Here is a 27821-nt window from a genome sequence, read left to right as displayed (position 1 = left end):
AGCTGTTCCAGAGAAATTTAGTAACTCCGAACATAACAGTAGCTTTCAGAATTAGTCGATAATGATGTCGACCTGGGACTGAGAGACTTGGGTTGGAGCCGCACAGTTCCCTTGACATGAAAGATATGCTAGACATTTCCAATTTGCCAATATTGACTGCAGCAAAGTAATGCATTAAATTTAGCCCTTTTTAACACTTTGACTTGTTCTTCCTATTTTGCTTAATTAAGTATGATGTAAATAAGACTTCTCGCTTGGTAAGGGAATAGTGGTTTTTCTCTGGTATAAGCAGGGCTCCTTTTTGGTTCTTGTTTTATTGTTAAGAGGCTGACCAGGCTAATACTCTTTCATCTTTCCAGACTGTAAAATAAAACTCAGGAAGCAGACGGCTTTACTCACCGTCAGTTTAAACGTCCGATGGAAGTCACATTAATTAAAAAGTGAAAATTTGTCTTCTGTGGGCAAATAAAAGTCTTGTACTCTTCTGCAACAAGAGCATGTTATCTGATGCAGATAAGCTTATGGAACACTGTCTAGTTAGGATCCTGATTTAATGTTAAATAAAATCTGTATTCATGTGTTTTGACGACCTGGTTTCTTGTGGACCTGATGAAAGGCAGTTGTAGATGATGGTTTATTTCAGTGTGGACCTTGCTGTGATTGAAATTGACAGGTGCCGTGAGGTTTACTTAAGGCAGCCTGAGCCGTGTCTCCACAAGTTTCATAATCTCTGACTTATGAATGTTAAACCAGTACATTTCCTGCTTTAGAGCTTCGTGTTACACCAATATGACTATCTGGGCTGCTTCAACTACAAATTGGATGAACAGCCCCTGACACTTTTTCAATATTATTACATTAAACCAAGTGGATTTTGATTGATAACCTAATATTCAACTAATGCAAAACATCAATCATGGCAAGTATATTAATTATTTAATATTGCAGTCTAATTCAGAAATCGATGTGCTGCATGAGAGCAAGGGAAACTCAAGGTTCCCAGCAGACCAAAGGCAGAAGATGATAAAAAAAGGACTGTTGTGCTCCTGTGTGCTTGTTCGATACAAATCTTTATTCATTTGCCAATAATCTCTTCCCATTTTCCACTTCAGGACCATTTTATCAGTTTTGAGACCCATAATTGAATTAGGTCTGCTTTCAGCGCAGGAGAAGAAGTTGTACAAATATTGATGGAATCATGACAAGGACAGTACTGGAGACAGACCACTGATAGGGCAGTTTTTAAATACCATTAACTGGAATCTTCTTGTGAACTGCCTTCAGATTTGATGTTAACAGGTTACTTGTTAATTGTCATTCATTAGGCTGATTATGTTATATTGACTCCACAGTAATAAATCCAAAATAAACTGCACTAATTTCTCTTTGGAGTCCTGAATTGTTGATCTGTTTCTTGTTTGTTACAGTTTAAAAGATGGAAGTCATTTTCAAGTTGCTGTGCAGAAATGCGCAGTGACAAATATAAGATTTTTGTTTTTTTTTTATTTTGCAGCATAATAGCCGATTGGATTTTTAAAAATATTTTTATTATTAGGGGTATTATCTAAATGGCACTTCACTTGTTGTTAACAAATTTCTAACAGCTGGTTATTGTCTCCTTTACAAAGTAAGAATGGCTGAAATTACATATCATTGCATAATTGCATAAAATTGTCTTGGAAAATAGGAGTAGGCCATTAGACTCATTGAGCCCGCTCCACCATTCAACATGATCGTGCTGATTCTCTAAGTCAACACGAAACACTTGCTATTTCTCCATACCCCTTGGCATCTTCAGCTTCTCGAAATCTCTCTGTTTTTTACTCAAAAATAATTAGTCACTTGGCCTCCACAGCCTTCTGTGGTGTGGAATTCCACAAGTTTACCACCCTCTCGGAGAATAAGTTGGTCCTCATCTCAGTCCAAAATGGCCTACCACTTATCCTGAGACTGGAACCCTGGCTAGGGGAAACAAAATCCTTGTATCCAGCCTATCCATAGCCCTATGAGAATTTATTCATCCAACGAGCCTTCGCTACACTCTTATGAGAGGACAAATAAGGGACAAAAGTAAGCCACTCGACCCTATAGGCCTTCTCCACCATTCAATAGATGACTAATTTGATTTTAACTTCAACTCTACATTCCTGTATATCCATGGTAATCTTTAATCTCCTTGATAATCAAGCATTTATCTACCTTTGCATAAAAATTATTTACACTGCCTCTATGGCAAGTAGAACCACGACTGCACACAGTACTCCAGATCCAATCTTATTAAGGCCCTGTACAGTTCCAATAAGACTTCTTTGCTCCTGTGCTCGAATTCTGTTCCAATGAAGTCCAACATACCATTTACCTTCCTATCATTCTTGTTGCATGCATGTTGTATTTTTACTTTCAATGTCTAGTGTACAAGGCGTACCCATATTTGTATGGTGACATTTTCAAATCTATAAGTGTTTAAATAATATACTTCCATTCTGTTTTTTCATCTGAATTGGACAACTTCACACTTACCCATGCTGTACTGCATCTACCATGTATTTGCCCACTCAACCAACTTGTTTGAGTTGCTCTGAACCCTATTTGCAGCCTCCTCATCTCACACACTCCCACCAAGTTTTGTGTCTTCAGCAAACCTAGAAATATTGTATCTGATTCCCTCATCTAAATCATTTTTTTTGTATTGTGAATAGCTGGGGACAAGCACAGATCTCTCTGATATCCCACTAGTCACTGCTTTCCACTCTTAAAGTGATCCATTTATTCCTACTCTCTGTTCCTGTCTGCTAACAAATTCTCAATTGATGCCAGTATGGTATCACCAATCCCATGCACTTTGATTTTGTACACTAACCTCTTACGTGGGGCATCATCAAAAGCTTTCTGAAGAGACACTTCTATTTAAATTATTATATACGTTGTTTGACAACACTGGAATATAGAATTATACAAACCTGGAAAAGAACTTGCTGGTCCCAATGTCCAGCAAACGTGACATCTCAAGATAGCTGCTAAGCAGAAATATATAAATTTTCATACAGAGGTGCTACACTATTCCTTTCATTTTGGTATCTAAAATTTATCTACCTGAGGTCTGAACTCAGAGCAGCTTTAATGCATACATCATTTTGAATTCATTCATCACTTCCATTCCCATTTATAAATTCGTATTTTTCACTTTGTTTGAGGCTACCTAGTTGGCCAATCCAATAAATGGTGATTCTTTTCTTCCTATGAAGAAACACTAAGTGTATACAGAGATAGTAGGAACTGCAGATGCTGGAGAATCCGAGACAACAAGGTGCAGGGCTGGATGAACACAGCAGGCCAAGCAGCATCATAGGAGCAGAGAGGCTTCCTTAGAAGAGGCTTCGCAGTGGGGTTAAAATTGAATCAGAGATAGTAGGAACTGCAGATGCTGGAGAATCCTTCTCTTTAAGTATATTAAAACCTGAAGAGCTCAGCATGGAAAAATTAAGGCTGTCAAGTTGCCATTTATACATCTTAAAATATTTGTAATTTTTATGATCTCATACATTAAACTATATTAAAATGATGCTGTTCAGTTGTATGACTAAATTTACATACTTGCCTGAAACTACTTAACTTTCATGAACCCGAATAAAATATAGGTTGTTTGCTATGATGCACTGTCCACAAAATACGTGCAAAAAACTAATATTCCTTTTGCACATGTGAAAAATTGTCATTAATCAAACTACGTTTTTAAAGAAACTCAAATAATATCTCAAATAAAATCTTGAATGGAATAACCTGTTACTTCTGTAATCTCCATTTCAATATAGTGCAAAACAGATTAGATAGAATATGCAGCGCAGAATCAGGCCATTCCATCCATAAACAATTCTTATGCTCCACCTTGAGTCTCCAACATAAATATATCATTTTCACCCTCCTATTCCCCTCTCCCTTACATGCTTTTCTATCTTCCTCTTAAATGCATCCATTCAATTTGTTTCATCAACTTCCTACAAGTAACATGTTCCACATTCTCTTTGCTTCTTTGGAAACAAGCTTTCTCTAAATTCCTTATTGAATTTCTTAATAAGTATCTTAATGATGGCCTATAATTATGCTAAGACTCCTAGACATGGGCGGGGTCAGTCTAAACTGAATTCCTAATTGATGCCGGTTCACAGGGCAATATTTCAAACAATTAGGCACTCAAATGTAAATCGGATTCAAGGATGTCAAAGTAGTAAATGTTGGTGGTTGGATGGATTGAACAGAGTAGGTGGGCATCTATAGCTTTTGCTGTTGCAGAATTGCAACAATTTCTGCCAAGTACTTAATAAGAGTGTAATGTTTGAAAAGAAGTATGACAATAGAAATATTAAATTACTAATTCCATCTAGTGCATCTTTTTTTTCCTATTTTCAGCCTTTTATTAAGAAACAATATTTTTCTGATGTCAGGGCAATAAATTTGTTTCAACATGTAAATATTGCAGAATAGCAATTGTTTTGGAGGTTTGTGAAACGCATATGGAAAATGTTTATGTCAATGAATATGAGCATAGGATCTTGCATCAAAGAATGCATTTATTTCAGTGTTCAACAATATTCCCAAGGTAAATTATTAAGTTGTGAATTAAAAATGATACTTGAGAATGCTGTGTTTTTAGGAAGCAGGCCTTTCAGATATTTATGAAACCTTTTGAAGTTTGGTTTGGAATAAATATTTCATGTCACCACTGACGAGGGCATTTTACTGGTTTGGTCGATTTCAACTGTCTGTGTTGAATAACGGTTATACACCGTGTGCACATTTTATGTGGAAACATTTTGGTATGCTGCAGTGCTGTTAGTTTTATTTGATGCTCCTCATAGACATTAAAATTGCAACGTAGTTTATTGTCGTAATATACTTGACTTTCTGGAATATGTTTTAGGATTCTCTCTGCTGTTTAAATTTTTCTTGCTGTGCAAGAATTTTTGCATTCTTTTTACTATTCTATTCATACTTGAAATAAGGCCTTTGAGACTTTGGTTCCAGTGGACATGTTGCAATGACTTACCTGTCTGATGTCCTTTCCAAAATAATTAAAGGGACATTCAGCAGTAAAAACAAAGAAAGATATGTCAATTGAGGTTTAGTACACACAGGTGGGGTCATTGTTTAGGTAGTTTCTTGAGTACATATAAAGTGATGCCTGGACTCTTGTGGCACAATGTTAGTGTCCCAAACTCTGGGCCAGGAGACCCAGGTTCAAGTCCCACCTGTTCCAGAGGGGTGTCATAAAATCTCTGAACTGATTGATTAGAAAATACCTGTAAAGTGATACTGGCACGGGAGTGGGAGCAGGAGATGAAATGCCAGTAACGTTTTACTCTGTGACTGAATTTGTTCTAAACAAAAGATTGGTTCAGGTTTCTTCCGTCTGCATCTGACTCACAGGCGTATCACGTCATAACTTCTGTATATTCCTCGAATATTTATAACCTATAAAGCACTTCCAAACTGTAGGTGCTATTATGTTCTCAAAGGATTTATCATTGGCTCCCTCCTATTTCTCATCTACATGTTGACCTTGGTAATGTCATCCAAAAACATTTCTGCATGTATGGTGGGAAAACCCAGTTTTATTTCACTGTCACTTATTTCACCATCACTTCTGTTGTCCCGAGATTATCAAGCTGTTTATCTGACAGGCAACATTAATTGAGAAGAAATTTCCTCCAACTAAATCATGAAAACACTGATGCCATTGTCAAAAGGTGTTCCCTAGTCATTCTCTTTCTGTTTCTTGCAACTATCAGAGTCTGTCTGAACCAGGCTATTCTCAACCTGTTTAATATTTGATTCCAAGATGAGCTTCTGACCACATATCTATACCATCGCTCAGAAAGTCCATACTCACCCAATACCATTGCCCAATATCTTCCCAGAATCAGCCTGGCGGCGAAAAGTGACAACTTCAGTGTTGGTTGGGTCTGGTGTAGATGACAGCGAGGTGGTGGAGGAAGTGTGGCTGCGCAGGTGTCGTTGATGATGAGCTAGCTCAGAACTGATGGACTCTCTTTAAGCAATCTTTCAATCTTTTTTCTTATTCTTAAAATATTCAAAATAGTGCCGGATCATGACGACAGTGAAAATACTCTTAAAAATTACGTGACAATAATATCATCCATCCATCCCTCCCTCCCTGCCTCCATCCCTCCATCCCTCCATCCATCCAAATCCTCATTTAAGTTTCTGTTGCCTTTACATTTCCACTGCATTCCAGGCTGGCCCCCACGTTAAATATTGAAATAATCCAAGCCTTGTGGTCCATGTCCTAAGTCTCACCAATTTCCATTTAATCAGATCACCTGTGTACTCACTAATTTAGCTCCTCGTTTCAAATTCTCATCCTTATTTTCATGCCCTTGACTTTCTCTCTATTTCGGCAATCTACTTCAACCCTTGAGATATCTCCAATTTTGGCCTCTTGAGCATGCTCATATGTAAGCAAAATGCTACTTAAACACATCTCTTTGATCAATCAGCCCTGATATTTCCCAGGGTTAAATTTTATTCAATAATGCACCAGTCAAGTTCTTTGGGACAGTTTATCACACGGTAACTCAATGGTTAGCACTGCTGCCTCACAACGCCAGGAACTTAGGTTCAATTCCACCCTCGGGCGACTGTCTGTGTGGAGTTTGCACATTCTCCCTGTGTCTGCGTGGGTTTCCTCCAGTTGCTTTGGTTTCCTCCCACAGTCCAAAGATGTGCAGGCTAGGTGGATTGCCCATAGTGTTCAGGGATGTGGAGATTAGGTGGGTTATAGGGGGATGGGTCTGGATGGGATGCTCTGAGGGTCGGTGTGGACTTGTTGGGCCGAAGGGCCTGTTTCCACACTGTAGGGATTCTATGATCTTCTATAATTAAATGCTCTTTGCAAGTTGTTCCAATTTTGTTGCAGCAAGTACAATTAGCATTTTGCATAGCGCATTCCTACAAATAATAATTGTCCAAGTTGTATGTTTTAGGTATTAACTGAGACACACATGTTATCTAGGAGATTGTGAAAATTCCCCATCCTGTTCTTCAAATAGTTGTCTGATGCCTTTAAACGTCAGCTCTGGCTTAGTTGGTGGCACTTTTGCCTGAGTTGGAAATTTTTGGGTTCTAGTCCCATTCCCGCATTTGAGCACTAAATCAAAACTGACATTCCAGCGTGGTACTACAGGACTTGCTGTACTGTTGGAGATGCTGTCTTTTGGATGAGGTGTTAAACTGAGGCTTTTCCTGCTATCTTGGGAGAACATAAAATATCACATAGCTCTATTTTATACAAGAACGAGATAGTGACGCCTGCAGATCTGGCCATGGTTTACCCTTCCAATATCAATAAATCAATTTTCTGTCAATTATCATTTTGCTGTTTTTGGAAGCTTGCTATGCACAATTTGGCTACCAATTATCCTCCATTGCAATAGATTCTACATTTTTTTAAAAAGGAAGTTGCTGAAAAGCACTTGTGGATGTTTTGAAACTGTGAAAAGTGCAGTGCTCATGGAAATCCTCTCTTATGGCTGCAAAATGGTCCTCGGTTTAATTTCTCATCTAAAAGTGAAACCCATTTAGTGTAGCACTCCTTCACTACTGCACTAATGTTCAGAATAGATAAGCAACTTAAACAGCTGAGGTATGAACTGGAACCCACAATTTTCTAACTTAAAATACAACATGGCACCACCAATTCATGATTTAGAATGTAGAAGTCTGGAGACACTGCAGATTTAATTTATGAATTATTGTTGTATGAAATAGGCAATAATTTTGATGGATGGAACAATGAAAGATTTAATATTAATTAAATTTAATCAGAAAATATTAGGAATATCAACATTTGAAAGGAATCTATTTAGACTTAAAAAACTTCAGAAAACAAATATTCTATTTTAAAATTAAGTATTGTTTCAAAGTCGAGTTCATTTGCTTTTAGAAGGAATTTGTTTGAGATTTTCTAGTTATTCTGACTAGATTTTGAAGAAATGTCACACCAATGAAACAAAAAAAAATCAACAGTTATTGGAGAAACTATTCTCTAAAGACATTGGAATTTAGATGAATGGGAGGTGTCTTATTGAAGCATAAGATTCTAAGGGAGCTTGATAGTAGATGACAAGAACATACTTCCCCTTATGGGAGAATCTAGAATTACAGGGCATAGTTTCAAAATATATAGAGTAAGATGAGGAGGAATTTCTTCTATTTAGAATTCTCTTCCCCAGGAAACAGTAAAGTCTTAGTCATTGCAGACATTCAAGGCTGAATTGAACCAAAATTAGGTAAAAACTGATGAGCGGGGTCATTGATCTGAAGGGATATTGTTTTTCTGTCCTCAGATGTTGCTTGAACCATTAAGTCTTCTCTGTTTTTAAAATTAACAATTTCTATCATTATTGTTGATGGGACCTTGATGTGTGCAAATGTGTCTGCCTTGTTTACCTATTTAGATCAAAGTGATTACCTAAAACGTTTGTCACAGATCATTGGGAATCCAAGAGGATGGTTTACTTTAAATGGAAGTTTTATTACTTTCACTACTTTGGAGTATTTTCAATGATGCTGATTTCAAAAACAGAGACTTTTGTGGTCAGCAGTGAAGCAACTGGGTTCGCTGATGACCAAGACAAAAATTGTTCTCTGACCTGGATTCCTTTTTTTCTGGCATTAATTTGAGTAAATGGAATCTACAGGCTTATAGCAACAGTTCTATCATCCAAAAACGTAAGCAACTAACCACGTCGAAGAATTCTCAGACATCAAACAAAGAAGTAAACTGCACTGATTATCCTTCATTTTCTTGAAATTTAGAGTGCAAAATAAGCATTGGAACTTGATTACATGATGCAACAACTTGTTCTGAAGACCTTCACCTTTGTGAAGAGAGAAACGTCCCCACATCTGACTTGGTCTTACGCTTAGGTTACATACCTGCACATCATCTGGTTCTGGTTCCTCCACACCTATCTAGTATTAAGTGAACCTTCCGGACACTGATTTATTCCTCATCTAATTGAGATCTGATTATAGCTGATTTTTCTCTATGACCTTAGCTCAAATCTTGGCATCATCTCAAATGTACAGATAGATCCCCTATTGTCTTCATTTAAGTGGAATAAATGTTGTGAATAATATCATTCTTAACACTAATTCATGTGCAATTCTGTTGATAACTGGTGGTGCATCAAACTGTCCGATGTAGCAGCCTCAAGTGTAGCACCTTGTCAAAAGCTGGTTGAAAATTCAGGTAAATGACATTGACTAGACTTGTAATTTCAACCCCATCCTCCAACCAAGGAAATGACTCAAATAAATTTAAATGTGAAAATTAATACAGTAACAAATTAATAATTCTTTCCCAGAAAGTTGAAATCTGAGTAAGCTGTTCTTTGTCTTGGTGATGACATTGAGTTTAGCAAATTTGCTATAATAAAAAGCTCTGAATACCTCATATCTCGGTTGTTGCATTTCTTGAATGTGTAGACCACCTGCGTTGTTTAACGTCCACGTTAAATCCTAGCCAGCTATTAAATATGATAGCGAAAAGTTCTGTCAACATAGCTTCATTTCAGCACCCTCAGGTAAATATCCAAAATTATATGCATATCCACCTTGACACTTGCAACTTGAGAGTGAATTGTGCACCTACATGTATGCTAAACAGCAAGTGATAGACAGTGTTAGCGATCCCACAACCATTGGACGAGATCCACATTCTACAATCCTACCACATCCAGTCGTGAATGGTGGTGGACAGTTAAACAACTCACTTGGACGCCCATCGTCAATGATGGAAGACCGCAGTGTATAAGTGCAAAAAATACAGCTGACGCATTTGTAACAGTCTTCAGCCAGAAAGATACAGTGGATGATGCATCTTGACCTCCTCCAGTGGTGCCCAATATCAGAGGTGCCAGTCTTCAACCAATTCAATTCAGGCGGTAGGACTGAAGACTTGTGCTCCAGAACTTGCCACACCCCTAGCTAAGCTGTTCCAGTACAGCTGTAAGTCTGTTATCTATCCAACAATATGGAAAGTTGCTCAGATATGTCCTATACACAAAGGGCAAGACAAATTCAACCCAACCAGTTACCACCCCATCTGTCTACTCTCAATCATTAGTAAAGTGAAGGAACATGTCATCAATAATGCAATCAAGCAGCACCTGCTCAGCAATAACGTGCTTACTGATGCCAATTTAGATTCTGCAAGGGTCACTCGGTCCTGACCTCATTACAGCCTTGTTTCAAACATGGACAAGGGAGCTGAATTGCATAGGTGAGAATGACAGCCCTTGACATCAAGGCCACATTTGGCTGAGTGTGGCATCAAGGAGCCCCAACAAAACTTAAATCAATGGGTATCATGGTGCAAACTTGCTGGTGATTGGGGTCTTACATAACTCAAAGGAAGATGGTCATGGTTCTTGAAGGTCAGTCATCTCTGCTCCAGGATATCTCTGTAGGAGCTCCTGAGATTAGTATCCTAGGCCCAACCAATTTCGACCTTTCCTGCATCATAAAGTGACAAGTGGGGATGTTCACTGATGATTACACAATGTTCAGCACTGTTTGTGACTCCTCAGATGTTGAAGCAGTCCATATTCAAATGGAACAAGTTCTGGACAATGTCCATGCTTCTGCTGAAAAGTGGCAAGTAATATTCACACCACACAAATGCCAGGCAATGACCATCTGCATTAAGAGACAATCTATCTACCACCCCTTGACATTCAATGGTGTTACCATCACTGAAACCCCCATGATCAATATTCTTGGAGTTACCATTATCCAGAAACTCAATTGGCCTCACCATATAAATAAAGTGGTTATAAGAGCAGGTCAGAGGCTAGGAATATTGAAGTGAATAACTTATCTCCTGAGTTCCCAAAGCCTGCCCATCATCTACAAGGCACAAGTCAGGAATGTGATAGATGAGTCACTTTTGTAGATGAGTGCAGCTCCAACAACACTCAAGAAGCTAAATACTATCTATGACAAAGCAGCCCACTTTACTGGAACCATATCCACAAGCATCCACTCTATCCACTTTCTACACTCAGTAGCAGCAGTGTGTGTGATCTACAAGCTGCACTGCAGAAATTCACAAAAGATCCTGAGACAGCACCTCCCAAACCCACGACCACTTCCTTCACACCTGCAAGTTCCCCTCCAAACTACTGTCAATCTTGTCTTGGAAATATATTGCTGTTCCCTTCACTGTTGCTGGGTCAAAATCCTAGCATTTCCTCCTTAAGGGCATTGTGGGTCAACCTACAGCAGTTCAATAAGGCCGGTCACCATCACCTTCTCGAGCACCAAGGGATGGACAACAAATCCTTCCGAACCAGTGACACTCACATTCCATCAGAGTTTTAAAACAAAAGTTAGAACCTCAGCTAACATGGTTGTAATAGCGATAACAAGGTGTAGAGCTGGATGAACACAGCAGGCCAAGCAGCATCAGAGGAGCAGGAAAGCTGACGTTTCGGGCCTCGACCCTTCTTCAGAAAAATAGGTTGTAATAGGTTGATTTTATTTGTCTGGAGTCGAATTTGAAAGAATAGTGAAATACTTGTGGTTACCCAGAACTTGCAGTCCCTTGCTTTTTCTTCAGGTACTTTCACTTGCTTGCAGGAGGCACAGACTGACTGTAGTAAGTCTCTGACTTGCTGATTAAAAGCCACAGCTTACACTCAGTTCACCAGTTCTGAAACTATTAATTAAAATTGGGATCCTTTGTTAGGGAATAAGGTGCAAATCTCAACTAAAAATATTTCCCAAATCTAATTCTCATTCAATCATAAGTGTACAGAAAGAGGGAATATATTTGTTAAGTAGTCAACTGCAATCTTTTCCACTATTTACCTGATGGTCTTTAGTAAACCTGTTGTGGGCATTCTCACCCAGACTAGTTATTCTGCTCCTTTGCAAATTTTAGTAAATCATAAAAAAGGGCATGGAATGTTGTGATGGAATCCATAGTTTATCGTACTAATCGATTGTGTATGGGAGTTGTTGTCTTTCTATTCATGTACGAGATGTGGACGTCTCTGCCTAAGTTTATAACCTATCCCTAGAGTGCCATTGAGAAGGTTGTGGTGAACCACCTTCTTAAACAACTACAATCCATGTGGTGCATCTTCACCCATGGTGTGATGATGAAGGGAGTTCAAAGATTTTGACCCAGTAGCAAAGAAGGAGTGGTGATTTTATTCCAGGGCAGAAGGTTGTGGGGAGAGGAGCTGGCATCTGGAGGTAGGCCTAGGAATCTGTTCTCTTTGCCCTTCTGGAACTAAAACTGACCCACCACTGATGAAGTCATTTGCTGAAATGTTAACTCCACTTCTGTGAACAATACTGCCTGACTTGCTGAGTTTTTCAACATTTTTAATGTTATTTCAGATTTCTGTTTCAGTTTCAAATGTCAGGATTTTGCTTTGAAAATGATATGATTATATAGTAGCATCAGTGTGATAGTTTGCTATTGTGATCATTTTTCCTTGAAAGGTAGCACAGTGTCTAATTTTGATTTATGTTTAACACTTTAAAATTGGAATAGGCATTGTATGGAATTGAGGAACACTTATTTAGAACTTCATTTTCTTCTTTTATAGGGATTCTGGGAGCATCAAAGTAGGATTAGAACATCTGGTAAGTTTCATGATTATCTCCTGAATATTTGCATCATCTTTTGATTTCTCTATTCTAAATGAACACTTTTGAACAAGCTTTGAATACCTAGCACACTGAAAGTACACAATTTCCCAGAGGACCAGCCTTACTTTTCTTATGTACTCGGCACTCTCACTTCCATTTATCTCTGCATTCCAAGGGAATTAATTTTTTTTTGTTATAAATTATATCTTTTTGATGTAAAGATGAAATAGAATTGACTGAAACCCATAGCATAGAAGAGAACTTGTGTGGAGAGTACTGCAGCGTGTTCCTGATAGAATAGATTGGCTATGTATTTTGTGTTGGTTTATTTTTGATTCATGGTTATGAATTGCAAAAAAGGAGGATCAGTAAAGACTATTCTGTAACAACAATTTTCAACATTAAAGTTAAGTAATATAATGTGACATTATATAAGTACATATTTTAACTTTGTTTGCTGTAGTGTTTTAACTTATTTAATCACTTTGTTCTGTCAAGTACTAGATCTTGTCTGCCTTTACCTAAAACATACACTCCCATTTTTAACCAGACGCCCGTGCATTTATTTTCAAGAAGTACATTGATTCACTACATTTATGAGAGTCTGTTTCTGATGCCAGAGGCTGGGAAAATAATCCTACTCTTTAGTCTCAATTGAAGTTAATTTTATATTTATCTCCTTTATATTTATGCTTGCAATACAAAGGAAAGAAAATAAACTGCATACATGACGGCTCAGCTATTTTGGATTTGTTTCACTAAGATAGCAAATGTTTTAATTATTAATTCCTTCTTCAAAATCCTAAATCTGTAATCGTTTTGATGTTTTTGTCCTGAATTTTATACGCGAGCCATCGGGGCATATAAGTGTCTAAACGTGACTGTTCTACTTGTAATTATCCTGGTTTTATGTGAACTGTTTTGATTTGCATTTGTTTCCAAACTGTTAAGTTTGAGAATTATATCTTAAAATCAAAGTAGCAGTGTCAGCCTTGCCTCATTGGAGTCGTGCTGTCCTCTAAGTCAGAAGAATATGGCTTCAAACTCCACTCAGAGACTTGACCACAAAATCTAAGTTGGCCCTTCAGTACTGATGGAGTTTGCATTCTGAGAGGTCTCATCTGTCATTTATTAAAATTCCCAGAGTGATATTTGTAAAGCATCAAGTGAGTTCTCCCCGTATGCTGGCCAACAATTTTCTTTCAGCCAACAACTGAAACAGATTGTCTGCTGATTTATTGCTGTTTGGGTCTTTGCATGTGCAAATTGACTGTTCTATTTCCAGACATGATCGGACTGTTAACACTTCAAAAGTACTTATTTGGCTGCAAAATGCTTTGGAATGTGTTGAGGCCTTGAATAGATGTACATGTTATATATACCTATGAGTAAATGTTCTTTGTTTTCCTCTTTTCTTTCTTTAACACAATGTTTGGGAATTATCAGATGGTAAGAAATTTGGCCCATTTTTGCACATCCATCTAGAAGAAAATACTTGCATCTGCATCATATCAGTGAACTGTTTGTTTAAGAAATCTAAGACCTTTACCTCTACTGACCTTCCCAGAAGACCATTCCAATTTCTGATCTTTTTTTTTCTGTACAGAATTCTTTTTTAGATCTCTCCCAAGTTGACCTATTCTTCCTCCTCCTAGTATCTTGTTAAACCTTGAAATATATCTGGAATTATTTTGGCCATGCCTTTAATATCTTCACAGACCTTTGTAATACCACTTCTCAGTCACCTCCTTTTGTGCAAAAGTACCCGATTTTTTTCCATTAGTTTCTCCTATTTAATCTCTTAATCTTCTGCTTAGTACTGCATCTGTAATTCCATGTGTTTTGGTGCAGTAACTGAACATGAAATGCAAAGAAGATTCTGGTTAGCTGGCCTGATTGAAGAATGCTCTATTGTTGTACTTACTAACTGAAGATATGCTGGTTGTTAGTTCCTCTTTTGCATTTATAATATTATTTTGAAATGCTTTGTTTTCCTGAATGATTTGTGGTCAATCCTTTCCCATTCTTTGTGGATTTAGGTATTTTTCTTACTTCCATTATTGATTGTCTATCGATGTAATTAGTTTTGTTTTCAGTTTAGTGTTCTTAAATTTAAGTAATTTTGACCAGATTGATATGAATTCTCAAATCGTTGAGATTCTTCCATCCCTTTGTGATTCATTGTTCATGATCTTATATGATTAATTCTGCTGTAATCCTTTTTGAGAGTTTATTAAAATTGACTAGTGGTGAGACTAACAAAATGTATAAAAAAGGAAAATAAATTATTGAATAAAATATTTAAGTTTATTAAGGATGAGAGGGCAAGTGATGTGATGCATTTGTGGAAAATACATGCTCCTGGACACCAGTGTGAACCAGGGCTGATGTGTCTGCAGTAGGTGTTTGCATTTTGAGTGACTGGCTCAGTTTATGAGCTGGAAGCTGAACTACAGGCACTGAGACACATCAGAGAAGAAGAAGGTTACTTGGATGTTTTAGTCCAGACCACACACACTCCTTCTGATTTGGTCATCAGCTACTTTGGATGAGCATGAAGGGTGAGTGAGCTAACTGATCATGGACCCTTGGTAAAAGAAATCATTCAAATGATGAGGTGGGAGGTGGGTCAGCAAAAAGGAATGCAAAGGTAGTAGGAAACAGTCTAATTAGCAGGATTATAATTTTTTTCTGCAGCAATGTGCAAGAGTTCTGAAGTTTATGTTGCCTGCCTAGTGTCAGTGTTCAGGATATCTGTTCAGGGCTGGAGACAATTTGCAGTGAGAAGAGGGATCCAGTCATCATGGTCCATGTTGGTACTGAAGGCATGGACAGGACAAGGAAAGACATTCTCCATGGAAGTGAGGAGTTAATTTAGAAGAAGTGCCTCTTGAGATAAATGCAAATTGGCATAGAAATGAAAGTGTGGCTCAAAGACTGATGTGGACGAAGTGGGTCCCATTTTGTGAGACACTGAAACCAGGACTGGGGAAAGTGTGGGCCATGTCATTGGGATGTTCCAATGAGTTCAAGGGCAAAATTGGTTTGGCTGGAGCTGAGTTACAAAACGAGCACTATTACATTGCTCAGTATAATCCATACCAATAAGTATAATCTATACCACCAATAAGTTGGATGGATGGAAAGAAACAAGTTTGGAAGGAAATCACAGAATTATCTGAATATAGACTGGGATAATATTATTACTTTTTTCAAATTCTCTCACCGGATGTGGGTATTGCTGGCTGGGTGAGCGTTGATTGCCCATTTCTAGTTGCTCTTGAGAAGGTGATCGTGAGCTACCCTGTTGATCTGTTGCTGTTCATTTGGCGTAGGTATACTCACAATATCATTAGGTAGAGAGTTCCAGGATTTTGACCCAGCAGCATGTATAAGGCACAGGCACAGGAGCTGGTTGTCTTATAGGTAATGGTGTTCCCATGTATTTCCTGCCCTTTTCCTTCTAGATGATAGTGATCATTGGTGTAAGGTGCTGTCTAAGGAGCATTGGTGACTTTCTGCAGTGCATGTTGTAGATGGTGCTCATTACTGCTACGGAGTGTCAGTGGTATGGTGCATGGGTACTTGTAGATGTGGTGCCAGTCCAGTGCACTGCTTTGTCCTGGGTGGTGTCACGCCTCTTGAGTGTTGTTGGAGTTGCACTCCACCAGGCAAGTGGGGAGTATTCCATTCATGACTTGTGCCTGGTAGATAGTGGATTTGTTTGAGGAGTCAGGTGGTACGTTATTTGCTGCTAGACTCCGACCTTTGACTTGCTGTTATATGACGAGTCCAGTTTTGTTTCTGGTCAACGGTAACCTCCACAATATTGATAGTGGGGGATTCAGTGATGGTGACTCCATTGAATGTCAAGGGACAATGGTTAGGTTCTGTCTTGTTAGCAATAGTCATTGCCTGCATTTGTGTGGTGCAAATGTTATTTTCCACTTGTCACCCCAAGTTATTAAGGGTGTAGAGGTTCAAACAATCCTAGATTGTGTTCAGGAGAATTTTGTATCACAGTATGTATCCAAACAAAAAAGCGGCACTGCTGCACTGGTTCATGGGAATGAGCTGGGTCTAGTTGATCAAGATTCAGTGGTGAAACATTTAAGGAACAGTAATCATTGTATCATAAGGTTTAGAATGTTGATGGAGAATGACATTGGTAAATCCAGAGTCAATTGACGGAGAGCTGACTTAAATGAAGCAAGAATAGAACTGGGCTGGATAGACTAAAACCAAAGGTGATAAGAGCTGCCACTTAACAATGGGGTAACCTTAAAGCAGAGATGATTTAGAAACAGTAACGGCATATTCCTTCAAAAAGGAAAGGTAAGGCAAAGACTGGTTTTTATCATTAAACAAAGTCTCAAAATAGTCTATAGGCACTTAAATAATAAAAGAGTGGTAAAGGAGGAGTAAGGCCAATTCAGGACCAAACAGGCACTTGCATTTAGAGGCAAGAAGCATGGCAGAAATGTCAAAGGAATAACTCACATCTGTCTTTACAGAAGGCATTCGATAGAGTACCACCCAATAAACCTGTGAGGAAAAATATACGTCTTGGAATAAAAGGGCCAGTAGCAACATAGCAACAAAATTGGCTGAGGGATTGGAAACAGAGTAATGGGTATTTTCCAGCCTGGAAGAACATTTATGGTGGAGTTCCAAGGTGTTGGTATTGAGATCCTTGCTCTTCCTGATGTATATATATGATCTTGATCTTGGTGTAGAGTTTCAAAGTTTGTGGACGGCACAAAGCTTGGAAGCAGTATAAACTCCAAAGGAGTGACGTAGAACTCCAAAACAACCTAGTCAAGTTGATGGAATAGGCGATAGATCAGAAATAACATTCCGTACTGAGGAAAGTGAGGTAATATATTTTGAGAGAATGAACATGGAGAGACAGTAAAATAAAATGTAATGCTTTTCCTAAAGGATGTGCACAAGCAAAGCGACTTATGTATATGTGTATAAGACATTAAAAGTGGCAGGATAGGTGGAAAGAGCTGTTAATAAAGCATATTGTATTCTAGGCTTCATTAATAGAGGCATGGTGTACAGTAACCGGGTGGCTAAGTTGTGTAAGTACTAGTTAGACCTCACCTGAAGTATTTGTACCTAAACCAACTGGACTGAAGTGGTTCAGGAAGGCAGCTGACCAGTATATTCTCAAGGACAACTACTGATGGGCAGTAAATGCTGGCCCAGCCAGTGAAGCCCAAGGGTGTGAATGCATTGGAAAGAATGCAGAAGTGTACAATGATGTTTCTAAGAATAAGAAATCTCAGGTATCAGGACATATTTGTGAAGTTGGAGCTGTTTTCCTTGGCAAGGAAAAATCTCAGAGGAGATTTGTTAGAAATTTTCAAAATCATGACTGACCTGGATCGTGTAGATGGGGAGAAGCTTGTAAAAGGACCAAGAACCAGGCAACACAAGATTTAAAGAATTTTGCAAAAGAATCAAATGCAGGGTGAGAAAAAATTGAGTAGTTATGGTATGAAATGCACCGCCTAGAAGTGTGGTTGAAGCAAGTTCAATTGAGGTATTTAAGAGGACATTAGATGCTTATTTAAATAGAAATAACGTTCAGTGTTATAGTAAAAGGGCAAGAGATTTGCAATAAGCCAAAAAGCTGAGAAAGCCAGTGCAGACACAACAAGCAGAATGGCCACCTCGTGCACTGTAACAATTTTGTGATGTTTTACATCCTATTTCACTCCAAGTTGAGATCCACAGCCTACATTAGGTCCATCATCAAGACTGATGTCCACAGCAATGTTCAACCTCACAGCTATATCAGGCTCTTTGCATGCCTCTGCCATCTTCAAGCTGAACTGCTGCAGTCCTGAGCTTGTTAGTTTTCTATTTTCCACTTCATATTCTATAATTTGTCTAAACTGCTGTACATATCTCTATCACAACAAACCTTGCTTCTTCATTCCTCTTGTCTTTGCCAATTCATATGGGAACCTTGCCTCCCAGTACCTAGAACTTAAAGTGTCATCTTTAAAAGCCCCATATTCTTTACATAATCTATTCCTATATCATCCATAACCTTGCCACTCTGCTAAGCATTCTTCTTCTCTGATCATGGCATTTTCTGCATTCCCCCGTTTGCCTCACGATTGACTGATACCTGAACCCCTTTCCGTGAAAGTCCATAACTAAACCTTTTCGTTTCTCTCCTTTCTTCTTCTTGAAAATCTCCTTAAATCCCATCACTCTAATCAAACTTGCTCCGGATATTTTCCGTATTAGTGGTACTAGTAATAAGGTTGACAAGGAGAAACCAGGGAAATTATGAAAATGTTAGTCTAACATCTGTGAAGAAATTCTAAAAATCTAAATAAGACAGTGCCTGACCACTTAGAAATTTCAGCTGATTAATGAAAGCCAACAGGAATTTGCAAATTATATGTCATGTCCAACAAATCTAACCCAAGTTTTGCCGAGAGAATTAAAATAATAGACAGCACAACGTCTACTTACGATGACATAATATACAAGGTCTTAATATATTTGTACAACATAGCTGAATATTGTATTACTGTGTCTTTCATAAATGTGTTTATATCACAGAAACACACCTGGTCATTTTCATATCAATGTGAGCGTATGCCTAGATGGCACTGGAAGTATTGGTGACACGTAGACCACATACCCATTACAAAACCTTGCAGCCTTTTGCAATGTCCTTAGCACTTTTACATTTGTCTCAAATTCCTATTGTTCCTTAAGGTTAGCCTATTTCAGATCACTTCGCAAGTTACTTTCTTAAACTTTTAATGTGAGAATAACCAATTTGAACAGGCTTTATGCATGGATTTTTAATTCAAAATGACATGTCAAATATTTAGAAAAAAATTCAGAATTATTCTTATTCGCATGAATGTCCATTGCATCTGTCTCCTTCCAAGAGCAATTGCTTTCAAGAACAGTGGGTATTTGCATGTGGGCAAAATCTACTATTTCTATACTGCTGATGAACCAGTGCTACATTTAGCATTTAGTATTTATAACACATCAAAGAATTTCTGTATCCATGAAAGGGAAACTTAGAAAAGATGTTTCCAGTTGCAATATTTGATCAACCTATACATAACATCTGCTTCACATGTCTCTGGATTTGATCATTTAAAATATTGTAATTCATGAGCATATACTATTTATTTATAATTGTTGTCCAGTAGAACCAAATACACTTTCTATTTTTGAGGTAAAAATTTTAGCCCATGTCTTGGCAATGCTTGACTGATTAGCATAGTTGTGCCAGAACTGCTCCAAAAGAGCTAATGTTAGAGTACTTGTAAAAAAAATTAATTCCATTGCTTTGAAAATATATTGCTGCACCAGAGTTTCAAAATATTCTGTCCTTTTGGGCTATGGTAATCCCATAATTCTTGTTCCCCACAAAATATGCTCATGATCGGTCTCAATGATTGTATAGCGAGCACAGCTGAGGGTTTCCCCAAAGGAAGAAAAGATAGTTGATGGACATTGGTCTCAAAGATCTTCTGAACTCATTCAAAGTAACATACACAGAAACTAACAGAAAGGGCCATCTTTTCATCCACTTGGTGGCGGGAGTAATTTATAAACTGGAGTTGATTTATATTTCTAACAAATATTTTGTTTCCCAGATGTGATTTTCTGTAGCTACATAAAAGATCAGCTCAGATGTTCACTGTTGTTGTAATTTCTAACGATGGATTGTCTGTCTACGTTTATTGGCATAAAATTAAACCTTGCTGCTGTGGAAATAAAAATGCCAATCAGGCATGCTGTTCTCATTTGCAGCCATGATATGTTCATGGTTTCAGTAATTTGATCGTGGCTGATGAAAAGCTGACAAGATTTCCACAGTGCCCCATTAGATAAAAGCAGCGTGAAACCACGGGTTAATCTGCAAACAGATTTCCATGCTTATTACTCTAATGATTTCATCATATTTGATGTACCAGGCAGTATAACCATTTCAGCAGCAGCACCGTACTCAGTTTTGATCTCTTCCCTCATTTAATGATGTAGTAATTTAGCTGACCTTTGACCAGTTGCACATCTATTCATAATTGTATGTCATTCTGATGGGGAAATTACTTTAGAGAAACCAAAATATTCATCCTGCTTTCCAAGTCAAAAATAACAAAAGAAATATTGCATTAATTTTCAAATGATGATATTACATTTAGCGCCTGGGCCTCATATATCAAAATATGAAAAATGCTCAGTAACTGTATGTGCTTAATCTTAATGGTATCTGTGGATGTCAAGGGCATGGAGGAAATTAAATCGGAAAGTGCAGATAGACCTAAGACGATATTATCTACTGATGATTGCAGTTTTGATAGGTATTTTAGTGGATTTCATTTCACAGAATGGTAGAAGATGAGTTAGGCACCAGATTTTCTCATTTTTCTTGTACATGATTTATGTGAGTTCAGTATAAAACTTTTTACAGAAGCATGGTTACTGCAGATGAGAGCTAAATTAATGCACTAGGTTTCCATCTCAGCTTCATGCGCAAATGTCAGAGCAACAATCACACAACAGTCCAGATCATTATTCAGAGTTGTTTACATTTAAAATATGTAATGAAATCTGTTCAGAATAATAAGTGGAAATAAAAGTTTGGGACAATTTTAAAGGTCATGAAGTTTGAGAAATGGTGCAAAGCTACAAAATAAAATTGAGCCAATATAAATCACATTATTATGCACCTACTCTCTTTGAAAGAAATGTTGGAATAAATTGCTCTCTGATAGTAAAATGCTTTTCCAGGAGGTCAGCGTTTCCCTGTGCCATAATGGGGATGAAACAAGTTAAAGATATTTTGCTGAAATTGTGTTCTTAATTTTAAACTGTATCTGTAACAGATCTTATGTAACCATTCTTTTGGTAGGTAAAGACTAAATTTTGTGTTGTCTCCATCCGTAAAGTTTTGGAAAACTGCTTTTTCCAGCAATGGAGTTTATTTATCTAGAATTAACAGGACTTCAATTTGAAATTATTTTCCCATTTTTAATTTGGATTCTCACTACCGCAAGCATCCAGATTTTGAATTTAGCCTTATTCCATTCCTTTTTCATTCAATCTCTGTTTTTGTTAAAGATTTACGCAACCGCAGTTCTTAATTTTATTACATTTATATGGCCAGAAATACAAACAGAAATTGCTGGAAAAGCTCAGGAGGTCTGGCCATATCTGTGGAGAGAAATCAGAGGGGCCCAGTGACCCTTCCTCAGAACATTTATATGGTTCTTTCTATTATTACAGATCACAAAGCATTTAGCAAATAATAAGTTAATTTTGAAATGTAATAGTTTATCAAATTTTACAAGTGAGTAGTTTAATTTTTTTATTGTATTTTATGTGTACATGTAATATTCAAAATAACTATAGATACCTCTTTACAGAACAGTACCTGATATAGAATCATCAAGTCGTACAATTACTACAGCAAAGAAGGTCATCCTAAGTGTCAGTTCATTACTGCTACATTCCAGCCCTCTTCCCACACCCTGCACATTTGTCCTGTTAAGAGATTTAGAATATTTAGATAATCTAGAAAAAATTTATGGTGCAGAAGGAGGCATTGCCTATTGTGTCCGTGTATACTGAAGAAAAAAGCACATAGCCTAATTCCAATTTTCACTTGGTTTGAATACCAGGAAGCTATACACCTTCAGGTTCATATCCAGATACCTTTGAAATGAGTTAAGGGTTCTGTCTCTACCTTCTTTTCAGACAGCGAGTTTAAGACTCCTACCACACTCTAGCAGAAAAAATGTTTTGCTCATTCCTCTCTTAATCCTTCTAGCAATCAATTTAAATCTATGCACTTTAGTCACTTACCTCAAGGCAAATGAATTCTTCCTACCCACTCAACCGAGACCCCTCACAACCTTTCACTTCAATGAAATCTCTCCTCAGTCTGCTCTATCCCAAGGAAAATAATCTCAGCCTATCCAATCTTTCTTCATAGCTGCAATTTTTCAGTCCCGGCAACATCCTTGTAAAACTTTCCTAGACCCTCTCCAGACAGTCATATCCTTTCTTTAATGAGATGACCAAAACTGGCCAAAGTAATGTTTTACACAGCTGCTGCATTGCCCCCCTTCCCTTATATTCTATGCCTTGCCTATAAAAAAGTATTCAATATACTTTCTTAAGCTCCTCATCAACATACCCTTAACTACCTTCACAGATCTGCGAACAAACACTCCCAAATTCTCTCACTTCCTCTCCACATTTCAATATCCTATCATTTATTGTCCATTCCTTTGAGTTCTCCAAATCCATGATCTTGCACTTCTCTGGTTTGAATTACATTTGCCACTTTTATGCCCACCCAATTAGTCCAGGTTCACTCCTCCTACATTGCCAATATCTGTGCCATCTGCGAACTTTTTGACCTTGCCCCTGACATTTAAGTCCAAGTCGTAAAGGTATGCACAAAAATCAGGAGCCAACACTGAATCCTGTGGAACCGCACTCGAAACTGCTTTCCTGCTGTAAAGACTTCATCAACTACTTTCTTTTGTTCCTGTCACTGAGCCAATTTTTTACTCAGATCACAATATGTCCTAGATCCCATGACCTTTTTTAAATCATTCTGCTGTTTGAGTCCTTGTCAAAAGCCTTTCTAAAACAATTTGTATCGCATCAAGTATATTATTCTCATCAATCCTCCTTGTTACTTGCTCAAAAAATTCAGTCAAATTAGTCAGACATGATCTTCCCTTAACAAATTCACGTTGACTATGCTTGTTTACTCCATATCTTTCGAATGAGTAATTTGTCCTCTCTCAGAATTGATTCCAATAATTTTCCCATATTGGACGTTGGATTGACTGCCCTATAATTGTTTGGTCTATCCCTAGCTCCATTTTTAAACATAGGTACAATGTTGGGAGTTTTTCTGTCCTCCAGCACCAAACCTGCATCCAGTGACATTTGGAAAATGATAGCCAGACGGTAAATGGTTATTTAGGTTTATTGAAGTTGATACTGACAGGCAGCACTGTGGCTCAGTGGTTAGCAGACGGGGTGGCACGGTGGCTCAGTGGCAGGCACTGCTGCCTCATGGCGCTAGGGACCCAGGTTCGATTCCAGCCTTGGGTGACAGTCTATGTGGGTTTCCATTGGGGTCTCTAGTTTCCTCCCACAGTCCAAACATGTGCAGGTTAGGTGGATTGGCCATGCTTAATTTTCCCATAGTGTCCAGGGATGTGCAGGTTAGGTGGATTAGCCATGGAAAATGCGGAGTTATGAGATTGGCTGGGGCGCTGGGTATAGGTGGGATGCTCGTTGGAGGGTCGGTGCAGAATCATACAATCATAGAATCCCTACGGTGTGGAAGCTGGCCCATTCAGTCTACACTGACCTTCCAAAGATAATCCTACCCAGACCCGCCCTCCCACCCTATCTCTGTAACCCTGCATTTCTCATGGCCAAAACACCTAGCCTGCATATCTTTGGACTGTGGGTAGAAACCGGAGCACCCGGAGGAAACTCACACAGAAATGAGGAAAATGTGCAAACTCCACATAGACAGTCTATTGAAGGGGAATTGAACCCAGGTCCCTGGCACTGTGAGGCAGCAGTGCTAATCAATGAGCCACCTTGCTGACTCAGTGAGCTGCGTGGCGTCTTTCTGCACTGTAGGGATTCTGTGTACTAACCTGAGTTATGGTTTTGTTCTAGTGATAGAGAACTCTACATTCTGCAACGATTATATTCATTTTGGAGCAAGTATCCGGCAAAGAGTGTACGGTGGTAGCACAGACCAATTGTGGGAGGGAAAAGAACGGGTGAGAGCAGAAGTACGGGAGATCTGTCAGACATGGTCAAGGGCCCTGTCAACCATGGTAATGGGGATTTGTCGGCTGGAAAAGAAGGTGGGCGTTTTGGAGGCGTCAGAAGTCAGTTCTGAGGAAGGATCACTGGATGCGAAACGTTAACTCTGATTTCTCTTCACAGATGCTTCCAGACATGCTGTGCTTTTCCAGCAACTTTTGTTTTTGTTGTCAATAACTTTAGAGACTAATTCCAACCTTCCACGGTTTTTTACCCATCCCAACATCCCAGTCCTGTCATGATATGACAGGCAACACCCATTCTCTCCCCTCTTAGTCCTATTCTCGCATGATGTGTGTTGCTTTCATCACATCCTACCTATTCTCTCCTCTTCTCAGCTCTCCTTATCACTTATTCAGCTTCTCTTCTGTCCTGACCTACTACCAATAGTCCCCTGGTCTGCCTATTCCTTTCGTATCTCTCTCTCTCTTTGGTCTCTGTATCCACCTATCTGATCACCTTTTCCCCACACCCCCGCCCATGCCCAACCACATCTTTTCCTAGCTGTTATAAGTCCTGATGAAGAATCACCAGACTTGAAACGTTAACTCTCCTTTCTCCCCAAAGATGATGCCAGACCTGCTGAGTTTCGCCAGCAATTTCTATTTTTTATCCTGAAAGAATCTCCTTACTAACATGTGAGAGCTCATTCCAAAATTGAGAGAACAGCCCTGCAAAATGTCATAGAATTCCTGGCAGCTGTGTTCACAGAGTACACCTTTTAACCATTGCCTCTGACTCTTGCACACCAATGCTGAATTTGCTGTTTTCCATAAGCAGGACAAATTCAATAGAGATGGCTGCACAGTGGCATAAAGTTGAGAGATATGGATTTCAGACCCATTGAGGTGTCATTTCATCCTACAATTATGGAAAACTCCTGCCAGTTACTGTCTGATGCCCTCCCTCAACTGATGAAATGTTGATGATACTCCATGTTGAAATTAATAATATAATGACATTAATATAATTAACTATTATGAAAAATTAACAGGGTAGAAAAGATGCAATGAACCCTGCTTGGATGTCTTAAATGCTCATCACCAAAAGTGCCGCTATAGCATAGTAGTTGCCAAATAACGTTTGAGTGGGTGATGAGAGAAAATGCAAGCTGAACACCCACTTCATTATGTCCTTACCAGTCTACTACTGAAGACTCATCTTCCTGTGAAATATTTTGATAGAATCTGTGGTTTGTGGGATCAGTGAAAAATGTATGAGAGTTGTTAACTGAACAGCTGATCTGTTAAATGTACCATTGGGAACACTGACCCTAGTTTCAGAGTTTGAAACTGAAACTTCAAGTTTATGGAGAAACTGCAACTTCAGATTTTTGGGGAAACTGAAGCTGTTTGAAACCAGTAGAAAGACACGATCATCTGAGCTCAAATACACCAGTGGTGCAATCCAAACAGGCTGAAGAATCAAAGGCTGGATTCAGGAGCTGATAGTAGACAAATACAAGGCTGCTCCAGCTGTATCTGTTACTTGAAGTAATTGACCAAATATGGCCATATGGAATACAAAGTTTTCAGTGAAGGTCTATCTATGCCATTCAGACTGTCATGAAGAGAACTGAGATGTTTATAAGAACATGAGAACTAAAGAGCAGGAGTAGGCAGTTCAATCCATGCAATATGATCAAAGCTGATGTCATCTCACCCTCAACTCCAGTTTCCTGCCCAGTCCCATAATCCTTCAAACTTACTAATTAAAAATCGATGGAGAAGTACACCATATTGCTGAAAATTGTACACATGGGAATTGACTTAACTGAGAGCTGCTGTTGGATGAGCAGGAGTAATTAAGACTTCAACGAAAAGGAGCTGGACTTCTACCTGAGGAAAATCAGCATCGTCAATGAATTTGTGGCTGAAATTAGTGCCGTATCTGCTGAATGGTCTGCCTAGTAAATCCATACCTATCTTTGTTCTATCTGTTATTTAGTGTATAAATGTATATTGACTGCACTTTGCCTATTGATTCATAGTTAATTTGTTAATTTTTTTGGGATTATTCAAGTAAAAGTTATTTAAATTGAAATCTTATCTGTTGATTTTCTGTTGGGCTCATTCAGTAAATTTTGATTTGTTGATCATCTTGATGATCATAACAGCAGAAGTAACAAGTGTACAGTCCTTGTGAAGGTGCAATCCCAACTCCACACGGCTGACACTGTCCGTCATGCCATGTGTTACTATCCAATGCAAAATCAAATACATTTGGAACTGATCTAGCAGCTCAAGACCGGGCATTGATAAGTTGGTGTAGGCCATCAGCAAAAGCAGAATTATATTCTACTACAATTTATAACCTCATGGAGTGGAATATTCCTTGCTCGACTACTATCATCAAGCCAGGGACAAGCCCTGGTTCAGTCAGCAGTGTAGAGGGCATGTCTGAAAACAAACCAGGCATAGATGAAAATGAGGTGTCAACCTAGTGATACTATATAACTCAAGACTTGAATTCATGGTACTCAATGGAAATAAGATGTCATAGATTGAAATGATTTTCCCATTTAAATCAAATGAAGTATGTGGAAAACATTCCACCTGTTAGAATCCTAGCCAACAGGAAGGAAGATGATTTTGGTTTTGGAGGCTAATGATTATCAGCCAAAAGACTTGACAGCAGTAGTTCTTCAAGACAGTGCTTTAGACCCAACCACTGTAAAGATCATGTTTTAAAAATAATTTTTATGCTTTATAAGATTGTGGATTGAAATGAGACTGGTGTTTCAAAGAATTGCTGCATGCTTTGAAAAGCACGTAACCTGACACTTATGATAAGTATTGTTTGTATAACTGTTTGAACAAACAGTAATTTAAATGGTTGCTGATGAATTGGAGCCAAGGTGCAGAGATGCATCTGGGCAGCAGCAGTAAGTTGATTGGTCTATGGATTAGTGACCAGTTATTGAAGACAAAAATCTTTTTGCTTGCTGACGACTGTGTGCGTGGTTCTCAGGTAACTGAACAGCTTGGGACTGGGAACAAGATAGGGAGAAAGGATTTGATTCCACCAGCTCGGAAGTTGTCTTTCTGTTCTCTGCAGGCAAAACCCATTTTAAACCTGAAGAAAACCAGTTCATCTTTCCTTCAGCAATTATTGCAAGATGTGACTTTTACTTGATAAGTCAGAGACCTTTAGGTGCTAACCAGCACCTTGTGTGTTTTGCAAACCAGAGGAAGTGTCGGAGGAAAGATGACTAAGAAGCAACATTCTGACCAACATTAGGGTCATTTCAGCAACCCGTAAATAGGGGGCAC

General features: G+C 38.4%; 1 protein-coding gene across 5 annotated transcripts in view; it reads left to right on the top strand.

Annotated features, from left to right (window-relative positions):
* The window catches only part of rsrc1 (arginine/serine-rich coiled-coil 1), a 380738-nt gene that overhangs the window by 155195 nt on the left and 197722 nt on the right, over positions 1–27821 (top strand). For all 5 annotated transcript variants that reach the window (XM_048604651.1, XM_048604653.1, XM_048604654.1 and 2 more), the window contains one exon: positions 12642–12678. In XM_048604651.1, coding sequence (XP_048460608.1) covers positions 12642–12678 — 37 coding nt within the window. The remainder of the gene's footprint in view (positions 1–12641; positions 12679–27821) is intronic.

The sequence above is a fragment of the Rhincodon typus genome, chromosome 13, assembly GCF_021869965.1.
Source record: "Rhincodon typus isolate 14 chromosome 13, sRhiTyp1.1, whole genome shotgun sequence".
Taxonomy (NCBI): domain Eukaryota; kingdom Metazoa; phylum Chordata; class Chondrichthyes; order Orectolobiformes; family Rhincodontidae; genus Rhincodon; species Rhincodon typus.
This window is presented reverse-complemented; position numbering and strand designations above follow the sequence as displayed.